General features: G+C 37.7%; 1 protein-coding gene across 1 annotated transcript; it reads left to right on the top strand.

Moving 5' to 3' along the window:
* Positions 1-10,633: 10,633 nt before the first annotated feature.
* Positions 10,634-11,593, top strand: LOC131407971 (olfactory receptor 51F1-like). The gene has a single exon (XM_058544554.1). The coding sequence runs from the start codon at positions 10,634-10,636 to the stop codon at positions 11,591-11,593; it is 960 nt and encodes a 319-aa protein (XP_058400537.1).
* Positions 11,594-11,907: the final 314 nt, after the last annotated feature.

Below are 11,907 nucleotides of genomic sequence, written 5' to 3'. Positions count from 1 at the left end.
CACTGCTGGAGGCCGGGTTCAGCTCCTGGGCGCGCACTGATGCACCGTTTGTCAAGCCATGCTGTGGCCACATCCCATATAAAGCAGAGGAAGATGGGCATGGATGTTAGCCCAGGACTAGTCTTCCTCAGCAAAAAGAGGAGGATTGGCATGGATGTTAGCTCAGGGCTGATCTTCCTCACAAAAAAAAAAAAAAAAGAATCGGAAAGAGAAACTTTCAGAATGGTAGCATGAGATCTGTGGACATGTTCTCCAGGGAAACAATCATAAATAGTGAGAATTATATATAGATATAGGTAGCAACATTTAAATTCTCTAGAAATTGCCCTAAGGGCACACAGCAAATGAAAAACCACTGATTCAAGAGAATCTATTAAATCACTGTAGGAACAGAGTGAGTCTGTGGCACTTTAATCACAGCAGCTTTCACCCTTCTTTTCCCCCACAGTTCAACATATTGATAGCTCCACTCCAGGTAGGTGTGGCCAAGAACACACAGCTTCCTTCCTCACTCTCCCACTCCACCCCCATCCTTACCAGCTCTCAGTCTAAGGCTGTGATATCTCCCAGGAAGGGCAGACCACAGGATTAATCATTTTTCACACAGCAGGTCCAATTGTACAAGCTAAATTCCAAGGAAGCGCAGTCAAGACGTCAATGGCTCTCTTCATCCACCCAGCCCCACTTTTATGGCAGAAGTTCTATCCTAGGCATGGCAGTCAGAGAATACTGAGGCCCCAACCACATTGTCTCCAGCTCTATTATAAGGCAGAGGATTCATGAGAAGAGATACAAGCTGAAAAGACTATATGTTATCTTGCCTAGTTCCATGCACATAAAACATAGGTTTAACTCCAACAGAAGTAAATTATAAATCAATAAGAAAAATTTGGAAATTCACAAATATTTGAAAATTAAATAATACACTCCTAAATAATCAAGGCTCCAAAAATGAAATCACAACAAGAATTAGAAAATACTTTGAGATGAATGAAGATGATCAAATACCAAAATTGAGAGGTGAAGCTAAAGAGTGCTTAAAGGAAAATTTATAACCATAAATACCTATATTGAAAAAGGAAATATCACAAATCAATTACTAAACTTCCACGTTAAGATATTGGGGGGAAAAAAAATAGCAAACTAAACTTAAACCAGGCAAAAAGAAGAAAACAATAACAGTTACATTAGTGATTAGTTTAGTGGGAATTAATGAAATAGAGAATTGAAAAACAATAGGTAAAATCAACAAATCAAGAGTTGATTCTTTGATAACACTGAATTAGTAATTTTAAAATTCACAAAGAAGAAAAACCCAGGTCTAAATGGATTCACTGGTGAATTAAACAAACACCTAAAGAAAAAATAACATCAATTCTTCACAAACTCTTCCAAAAAACAAAAGAGGACAAAACACACCCCAACTCATTCTATGAAGCCATTTTACCCTGATGTCAAAACCAGACAAAGACTTCACAGGAAAGAATACAAAAAATCAATATGTCTTGTGACTTTACATCCAAATATTCTCGATAAAACACTAGCAAACTAAATTCAGTAACATATAAAATGGATTATACATCATGACCAAGTGGGATTCACCAGAAATGCATGGTTGCTGAACATTGAGGGGGGGGGGTAAAAAAATATATATATATATATATTTATATATATTACACAAAGACAACAGAATAAAGGACAAGAACCACATGATCATCTCAATAGATGAATCAACGAAGAAAAGGGTTTTGGCAAAATTCAACATTCATCCATGATAAAAACACTCGATAATTAGGAATGAAAAGGAATTTCCTCAACTGATAATAGACATCTAAAAGAAATCCACAAGTAACATTATACTTAATGGTACATACTGAATGCTTTATCCTAAGATGATGGACAAAACAAGAACATCCACTCTCACCAATTTATGCAACATTGTATTGGAGGGTCTGGCCAGGTCAATTAGAAAAGCAAATAAAATAAAAACTGTACAGATTGTAAAGGAGGAAGTAAAATTATTTCTATTTGCATATGATCTGATTTTTTGTATAGAAGATCCTAAGATATCCATTTCAAAAGTATTAAAACTAATAAATGACTTCAGCAAAGTTGCAGAACACAAGATCAATACATAAAAAAATTAATTGTATTTCTATACACTTGCAATGAATAATCTACAACTGAAATAAAGAAAAAATTCCATTTACAATAGCATCAAAAAGAATAAAAATACTTTGAAATAAATTCAGCCAGGAGGTACAAGACTTGCACACTGAGAACACTGTACACAAAAACACTGCTCAAAGATATTAAAGAGGTCCTAAATAACAGGGAAGAGATGCCATGTTCATGAACTTAAAGATTTAATATGATTAAAGTGGCTGTACTCCTCAAATTGATTTATAGATGTAATGCAATCCTTATCAAAATTCAAGCTTGTTTCTTCACCTAAATTGAAAAGATAGTCCCAAAACTTAGAGAATTTTATGGCACCCAGAATAGCCAAAACCATCTTAAAAAGAAGAGCAAAATTGGAGGATTCAAAGTTAACCATTTCAAAATTTACTACAAAGCTACAGGAATCCACATAGTGTAGTACTGGCATGGGCTAGACATACAGATCAATGGAATGGAAGTGAGAGTCCAGAAATAAACCCTCACGTTTCTTGTCAATTGATTTTTGACACAGGTGACAAAAAGTTCAATGAGGAAAGAATACTGTTTTCAACAAAGGTACTGCCACTCAAAAGTCCATCAGCTAAAAAGTGGCTATATAAAACATGGTAGATCCATAAAATGGAGTATTATTTGCCAGTGAAGGGGAGTGAAGTACTTATACTTACCACAAAAGGGATGAACGTGCGTGCACGCGCACACACACTTGAACATTAGATTAAGTAACAGAATATTAATCCAGAGTAGTTTTGGAAGTCTCCCTACATCAGAACTATAGATGAAGTATATAGTAGAGTACCTTCTCTTGTGCCCCAGAAACATAAATGTGGGGGAGGCGGAGGGGACAGCAAAGCTGCTGACAGCTGTCTTCACGTATTTGGGCATGGCCAGACCAGAGCCTGATTTCATAACTAGCCGTATTCCTTAGGCCCGTGAATACGTAGAGCTTTTATCTTCGTTCAGAGGGAATGTACACAAATAAGCTAACCCTTCAATAGGAAACATATACAAATGTCTGAGGAGCCTCTTGGTATTTGAGAAAAGCTCAGTGTCAGCTAGGCCACACCTAATTATGTGTGGAAAGAGATGGGGAGAGAAGCACGGTCAGTGTGCATGCCTCCAGAACCCAAAGTGGTCTACTAAGCATTGTGCTTCCTTCTTGTGGTGGGAAGTGCAAGACATGATAATTTTCCTGTACTGTGAAAGAGATATCCTAGCATGCCCCGGAACACTGGGCCACTAAATGTTGCCAACCTCTCTCTGCAGTGCATGCGTTACTAGCTACTTCTTGTCCAACCCATATGATTAGCACAGTTTCATCATATCATTGACATAGTAAACCAGTGTAAGGCTCTGTGGGATGCCCCACTGCTCCAAGTCTTTCAGACTATATTATGACAGAGGTCTGAAGAGATAGCATCGCCTGGGCCAGGACCATGAAAGTGAGCAAGATGGTGTAATAGGAGTTTTCTACCTTTGTCCCTCCAAAGAACAGTGATTTGATAATCACCTATAGACAAGAGTATGATTATGGGAGTCAGGAATCCAAGGCATAAGTTCCAGCACATCATTGGAGTAAAAAAATCCAAAAATAGATGCAGTGAAGAGGGGAAGAATGTCTTCACTTTACCTGAATCACACTATCCCAAGGCAGCACAGCTCAGTGGCAAGAGAGATGGCCTCTTCCGCAGGGGAAAGTGAGAGGGTAGTGAAGGAGCACCTGGCTTCCCCATTTGTGCAAATTGCTGCACAGCATCATGAGGTCCATGCTTTTCTCACCCCTCTCAGAATTTGGGGTGATCTACATGACTGAGGGACTGGAAGCAGAGCAGCCAAGGACTAGAACTCACAGAAAGGATGCAGATCCTGTTAACCAATTTGTGGACTTCGTTAGGAAGCCCACCCACAAGCTGATGGGGATGCCTCACCTCAGACCCCCTATAAGACAAATAGGCACTCCCAATACGCCACGCACTTCACCGTACACACTTTTGGGTGGCTCACTGTGTGCATCCTCACAGGTGGAGAGATTGAGCTTTGGCAGATGGCCTGTGAGCCCACAGAAAATTGGCTGGACTCTGAGGGGCTGACAGAAAGCACCCAAAGTTGAACTATCAGCACAACCCTAGGGAAAACAAATGAGAGGCAGCAGCACCCAGCCTGGATCTGAAGGTTCCAGAGAAGGCATATCATCTTAAGAAGTCCTGAGCAAGAAGAAGCAAGGTATGTGAATAGTCGCATTTATACAAAGCATCTGAGAAAGCCTCAGAATCCCTGTAGGGCTGATGGGCAATTTTATTAAGATTTGTTTTGTGACCTAACATATGATCTATCTTGGAGTTGTTCCCTGTATGCTTTAGAAGATGTTTTCTATCTCTTTGAGTTCCTGTAGATAACATTGGACAATATATTTAAGTTCTTGGAGTAAGCAGCTATTTCTTAAACAGAAGAACATAGAAAGCACTAAAAATAAAGGGAAAACAGCTTGATCTAAATTAAAACAGTAAATTCTGTTCATCAAAGACACTTTCAAGAAAGTTAACATTATAAAGAGGATCTGTGTCCTGTATACATAAGGAACTCTATAAAATCAATAAGAAAAATCACACAAGCCAGTGGAAAAATGGAGAAAACTTCAGAACAGGTATTTCATAATAAACTATATTCACCCATCAAACATATGAAAACGTGTACAACATCATTAGTTAGGGAAAATGTGAACAAATACCAAAATCAAATAGACTACCAACCCACAAGAATGGTTAACATTAAAAATACTGATAATACCAAATATTGGTAAAGATATGAATTGACAGGAACTCTCTCATGCTACTTATGTGAGTGTAAATTGGTGCAAACTCTTTCAAAAACTGTTTGATAGGATCTCAATTTGACCCAGCAATTTAACCCCTAGAATATAACCAACAGAAAGGCTTATCTGTGTGCTCCAAAAGATATAATAATGTTTGTAGTAGTGTAGTTCTTATAATAAAAACCTGAGCACAAATGAAGTGTCCAGGAAAAGAAAAAGTGACAACTTTTAGTGAGTTCATATAAATATAAGAATTAATAAGAGGGGCTGGCCTGGTGGTGTAGTTGTTCAGTTTACACGGTCCGCTTCAGTGGCCTGGGGCTCACAGGTTCTAATCCGGGGTGTAGACATATGTACCACTCATCAAGCCATGCTGTGGTGGCGTCCACATACGTAATAGAGGAAAATGGGCACAGATGAAGCTCAGGGCTAATCTTCCTCAGCAAAAAGAGGAACATTGGCTATGGATGTTAGCTCAGGGCCAATCGCCCTCACCAAAAAAAAAAAAAAAAAAGAATAAGAACCAACGTCTGCTATCTACAATGTGGAAATATACAGATACTGTTGAGAAAGAGCCAGAAACAAAAGCATACATACTGTATTATTCAATTTATATATTTATGTTTTAGTACGTTATAAGTGCAAGTTATAGGCAAAACTAATCCAGAATATTGGAAATCAGGATGGCAGTTACTTTTGGTCTAGAAGGAAGGGATAGATATTGGGATGGGATAGGAGAGGATATCTAGTTAAGGTTTCTAACAAGATTGGCAAACTACAGCCTGCAAGCCAAATCTGGCCTACTACCTGTTTATATAAATGAAGTTTAATTTGAACATAGCCATGCTAATTCAGATTTACATGCTACAACATCAAAATGGAATAGTCAAGAAATAGAGCTATATAGCCTGAAAAAGCCTAAAATATTTACTATCTTGTCTTTAAAGAAAATAAAAAAAACAACTTGCTGGCCTCTGTTCTATATCATTGGCAAAGTTTGCATTATATGTGTTAAATCACTGAATAGTTGACTAATGAAATGAATACGTTGCTGAATGATATTACTTTTCCATTAAAATTTTACTTACAATTCAACAAATCATCATTTGCTTCCTACAATGTATCCAGATGTGTTCTGGGTGTTTTAGATAATGTACAAACCATAAAAAGCAAAGTCTTTGTCCTAGATAACTTCAAAATCTCAGTAAACAGTCATGAGTTATCACTCAGGGCAGTAGATGTCACTCCGTATGTTAGTGCTTCTCTGCTCATTAGGAACCAGAGACAGAAGAGAGGTCAAGAGCCACCGAAACAAATTTCTTTCACCTTTAGTAGAAGATACCTATTGCTATATAACAAATTACCACAAACATAGCAGCTTAGAAGAACTCAAAATTTTTATATCACAGTTTCTGTAAATCAGGAATCTGGGTATAGCTTAGCTGAGTCTCTGCAAGGCTATAATCAAGGTGCCCTAAGGACCAGGGTCTCATTTGAGAATAGCTCAAATGTTTGCTACAAAAATAGTTCGGTCTGAACTCCAGTCTCTTGACTATCAGTCTTCAGATGGGGAGGTAGATAAGGGCACCATCCACCAATTTATGTGCCAAGCTTTTCCTGGCTTTTGGACCTAAGCAAAGGCTTCTGAGCTCCTGAGAAGAGCTGGAGGATACCAGAGAAGGCTACCTTCCCCCAAGCCTGCCTATCTATTCCTCCCTTTTCCTTCCATCTTTTGGGGCACAGGTGGCCCTGTCATGCCCTGCTCCTATCCCGGGGGAGCATATCCTGCCTGACTGGGAAAGTATATGCTTTCAAGATCATATGACTACTGGCAAGATTCAGTTAGTTCCTTGTGGCCTATTGGAATTAGGCACTCAGTTTCTTTCTGGCTATTAGCTAGAAGATACCACATTTAGCTGGTTGTGGCCTGGAGAAGACCCTTGGTTCTTGCTATGTAGGCCTGCCCAACAGGACAGTTTGCTTCATTAAAGCCACATCCAATGTAACATAAGCACAGAAGTGATATCCTGTCACCTTTGCCGTATGCTACTGGTTAGCAGCAAGTCACAAGTCCTACCCACACTCATGAGCAAAGAATTACACAAGGGCTTGAGGACAATGAGGCAGGGGTAATCAGGGACTATTTTATTATTTTATCATCTGTCCCTCACAGAAAGATTTGGGTGGAGACTCTAGTTAGATTCTAAGCTCTTTGAAGGGAACAGTTTTAATTCTTTCACACTGGCTCATAAAATTTGGCACAATAATTTGCTCACAGTTCCTTCTTGTTGTTGAAGTATCAGTCCAGGCACTTGATAGGGGTTCCAGTTACAGTTCTAGTGCTTGAAGTGAACCCCTCACACATTTGGCCATTAAGAGTTCTCCAACAGGGAGGCATAGGAACAACAGACAAGTAGAAATTAAAGAAAAATAGCTATGTGAGGAAAAAATTTACTGGCTTTATTGATATATAGGCAAACTCAAGACTCTCTGCCAATGTAGTGCTTCTCTATAAGAAGAAACATAATGTTTGGGTTTGAGTCTTCTCCTTTCCTATGAATCTAGAATTGCTAGGCCTGTAAAGCAATCTGCATCCATTACTCAACTGCCCACATTGGCAAAGATGACCAAACTTCCCCAAGAGTCTAGGCCCTTGAACTTATTACCACAGGAAAACAGCAAGTAGGAGAGCAAGAACACATGCACATGAGAAATCATCACTCACTCACAGTGACCCAGCCACTGACAAAATGGGGCCCCGTTAATGTATCAGGACCTGACCTATTTCTTGGAGAAAAGCTAGTGAGTGGCTGGGCAGAGATGGATTTGGGAGTGGATGTATCATTCTCCCTATGGATCAATGTGGTAGTATAGGTACAGGGGCTTGGAGACCAGGGTGCATATTCTTTCTCTCTTCATTGTCACCATAATTATTCCAGTGAACATTGGTTTGCTTTCCTATCTTCTCAGGATACTGACAATCCATAGACAGTGACATGCCTCTCTCTATTCCCTAGGGCCTAGTACAATACCTAAACTTTCCATTTATATGAATGATTTGGTCTATTTGCTTTGCATTTAATATCCCTGTGAATCACTGGTTACTTAAGTTAGTAGCTAAAACTCTTCTGAGATTATACAACATTGTCCTGTATTTAGAAATGGAGAGAGATGGATTTCAGTTTTTCTCTGTCTACAACCCCAGGGACATTCACATTTTACCAATGTCCCCACAGCTCAATCCCACTTTACTATAAAGTCCATGGCTCCAGAACTGTAACCTGTTCTCTCTCTGCTGGTGAAGACAGAGAAGGCTCCTCTTCCCACATGAAGCTGGTAAGAAGGTAGAGAAAGGTGTTCATTGTGTTGACTTTGTGCTTTAATTATTACCTATTTACAAAATTTATATGGGCTTACTGAAAAGTTGGATAACATTAGGGTCCACCCTGTCCTCAGAGATCCATCCAACACACAGATATCTGACACCTCCTGGTTTATAGTTAATAATTGTAACATTTTTTCTAAGATTGAATGAAAACTGAAGTTTAAAAGAAGCTATATAAAACTAGCATAAAGGGAATGGTAACATGTATACGTATGACACGGATTTACTCTCAGGAAGTAAACTTTACTTCGTATTTTAAAAAGCTTGTTTGAAAAGTATTAATATTATAATAACAATTATTGCTATTATGAGATTTGTCTTCCTAGAATTTATTTTAACCATTTAACAATTTAAATGTATAACTTTAAAAATTATTTTTTAAATTTTCATTGAATAAGACTTTATAAAATTTATAACATTTCTGTGTGTATTGATTCAATTGCCTCTCCTATTCACTGCAATGTCTACTGAAAACCCTATGTTATCCTCAAATTAGTATCTATCTCTTCATATGCTTTGAACAGGAGTAAATTTCCCCCTAATAATTCAGAGGGAATAAAATTAGGCACTGGTTAAAAAGGAAGGAAATTATGATATATGCTATGACATGGATGACTCTTGAGGACATTATACTAAATAAAATAAGCCAGCACAATAGGACAAGTGTTGCATGATTCCATTCACATGAAATATTTAAAGTAGTACAAATCATATATAAAGTAGAAAGGTGGTTGCCAGAGGCTGGGGAAATTGGGGAACGGGGAATGTTTAATGGGTATAGAGTTTGGGTTTTACAAGATGAAAAGAGATATAGAGATGGATGGTGGTAACAGTTGCACAATATTATGAATATATTTAATACCAGTAAACTGTATACTTTAAACATGGTCAAGATGGTAAATTTTATATTAGGTATATTTGACTACAATAAAAAAACAAGTAGGCACTGCCTGATAATTCCCCTCACATAACTCTCCACCAACATACCCATTTGCCACTTATCTCTAGTGTCGATGGAAATGATAATGCGCATCTTTTTGAAGGCTAAATACTATCATGCTCTATATTCAATCAACTACCACTTTTTTTTATAATTTTTTTATTTATTTTTCCCCCAAAGCCCCAGTAGATAGTTGTATGTCATAGCTGCACTTCCTTCTACCAATCAACTACTACTTTTAAAAGGAATTTTCTATACCAGTTTATCACTATCTTCTACATTTTCAATCTCTCACTATCTTCTGTATATTAAATCTCAGTTCATAAATATATATATTTCTCTAAGTCTTTTCAGTCTTGCAAAAATCCTCCATCCACCTTACAGTCTTCTTTAGTCATGACCTGTTTCTCTCCTTGCCTTCACTGATAAGTTTCCAGAAATACTATACACTGTGCCACCACTACTTATTTTTCTATTCATTCCTCAAGCCACTGTAGGAGATTTTTAGCTTTCATTGCTGGACTTCTATTACTTTTTTCCAGAGTTACTAATGTGACCATGACATGGGTTCTCATCTGCTTCTGGAATTATTAATCCTTAGCAGACTTGATCGCTAAAGCAATCTGACACTGTTGTTCACGTAACATACAGTTGTAACACCCTGCTTTCTTAGCTTTTATGGTTCCTATAAAATGTCTAGTCTCATCTTATTTTAGTGTATATAGTCCTTTTAATAACTCATGCAGAGTTCCACCTTCACTGGTTGTCTCTTATAAATCGACTCTCGGAAGTTAGATTAAAATGACACTTATGCAACTATAACTTCCCAATCTATATCTAGCAAACAACTGGATATTTTTGCTTCCAGCACAAATATGGAGATTTTCGGCTGGAGATTCAAACCCACAAGGGCACTTCAGATCCATGGATATCTTTGGGTGGATTTCTCTTAGTCATTTCATAAAGGACATATTCAAAATTAAATGCATTTATTTTTCTTAAGTAAGTCTCTATTCATCTAATCTTCTGATCTAATGGAGCTTAAAATTCTGTCAACAGAAAATAATCATCATCAATATGTATAAAGTAATATGGACATATTTCCTTAAATTTAAGAGTAAAAATGTTTATATATTTGATAAATATCCATTATTATAAATGCAGATGAATGTTAGAGTTTGGTTTAGAGTTTTCTCAATGATACAGTGCTTATTCATGACCTTCGATAACACTCCTAACCCAAAGAAAATTTATCTAGATATTTTCGTGTAACAATGTAATTTATTATATCTATAGGATGTGAGCATTGTGATGACAAATGCTACAAATTCAGGACAACATGGAGATCCTAAGTAACACGACATCTCAATTTCCAACCTTCTTATTGACCGGCATTCCTGGAGCAGAGTCTGTCCATGCCTGGATCTCCATTCCTTTTTGTTGTCTGTATGCCATTGCCCTTTCTGGGAACAGTATGATCCTGTTGGTCAGCATTACCCAGCAGACTCTCCATGAGCCCATGTACTATTTCCTCTCCATGTTGTCAGCTGCAGACTTGGGCTTGACTGTTTCTACAATGTCAACAACATTAGGCATCCTCTGGTTTGATGCAAGAGAAATAAGGCTAGATACCTGCATTGCCCAGATGTTTTTTCTTCATGGATTTACCATCATAGAATCTGGAGTGCTAGTGGCTATGGCTTTCGACCGCTATGTGGCTATCTGTGATCCTCTGAGATATACTACCAGTCTCACTAATTCCAGAATCGTTCAAATGGGCCTCTTAATGATTACACGCACTGTAGTATTGATAATGCCACTACTCTTGCTCCTTAAGCCCCTTAATTTCTGTAGAGCAAATATCCTTTCTCACTCCTACTGTTACCATCCAGATGTGATTAAATTAGCACGTTCAGATACTCGGGCCAACAGCATCTGGGGATTAATTGTTCTCATGCTGACCACAGGAGTAGATACACCATGCATTGTCCTGACTTATATCTTGATCATTCGCTCTGTCCTCAGTATTGCCTCCTCTGAAGAACAAAAGAAGGTCTTTAGCACCTGTGTCTCCCATATTGGAGCAGTTGCTATTTTCTACATCCCCTGGATGAGCCTATCGTTGGTGCATCGCTATGGTAGATCAGCCCCCAAAGTGGTCCACTCAGTGATGGCTAATATATACCTGCTTTTGCCCCCTGTACTCAATCCCAGCATCTATAGTGTAAAAACAAAACAGATTCGCAAGGCTATACTCAGTCTACTCCTTATGAAATAAACAGCTGATTGTTTGAGAAAAACCTAAAAAAGGCCACTTTTATTGGAGAAAAGGAACCCTGGTAGTTTACTGCTTATAGATGTTTTTCTCATTTTCTTTATTCAATAAGTATTTAGTAAGAAATTTGGGGTTTTAGGTCATAAAATATAAGTATGATATATTTAAATTATTGAGTTTTATAGTCCAATAAAGGAAATGTGAAAATAGTAATAATGAAATAATAAAAATAATACTCATAGTAGTTAACTAACATTTAGCGCTTGTTTATTTTATACTATGTGTTCTAGTAACAGCTTTTAAGACATATTTCACTT

The sequence above is a fragment of the Diceros bicornis genome, chromosome 7, assembly GCF_020826845.1.
Source record: "Diceros bicornis minor isolate mBicDic1 chromosome 7, mDicBic1.mat.cur, whole genome shotgun sequence".
NCBI classification, from domain to species: domain Eukaryota; kingdom Metazoa; phylum Chordata; class Mammalia; order Perissodactyla; family Rhinocerotidae; genus Diceros; species Diceros bicornis.
The sequence above is the reverse complement of the archived record's forward strand: the minus strand, read 5'-3'. Positions and strand labels throughout refer to the sequence as shown.

Coding starts and splice junctions, on each gene's coding strand:
- LOC131407971 (XM_058544554.1), top strand. CDS start 10,634: ATGCTACAAATTCAGGACAACATGGAGATCCTAAGTAACACGACATCT.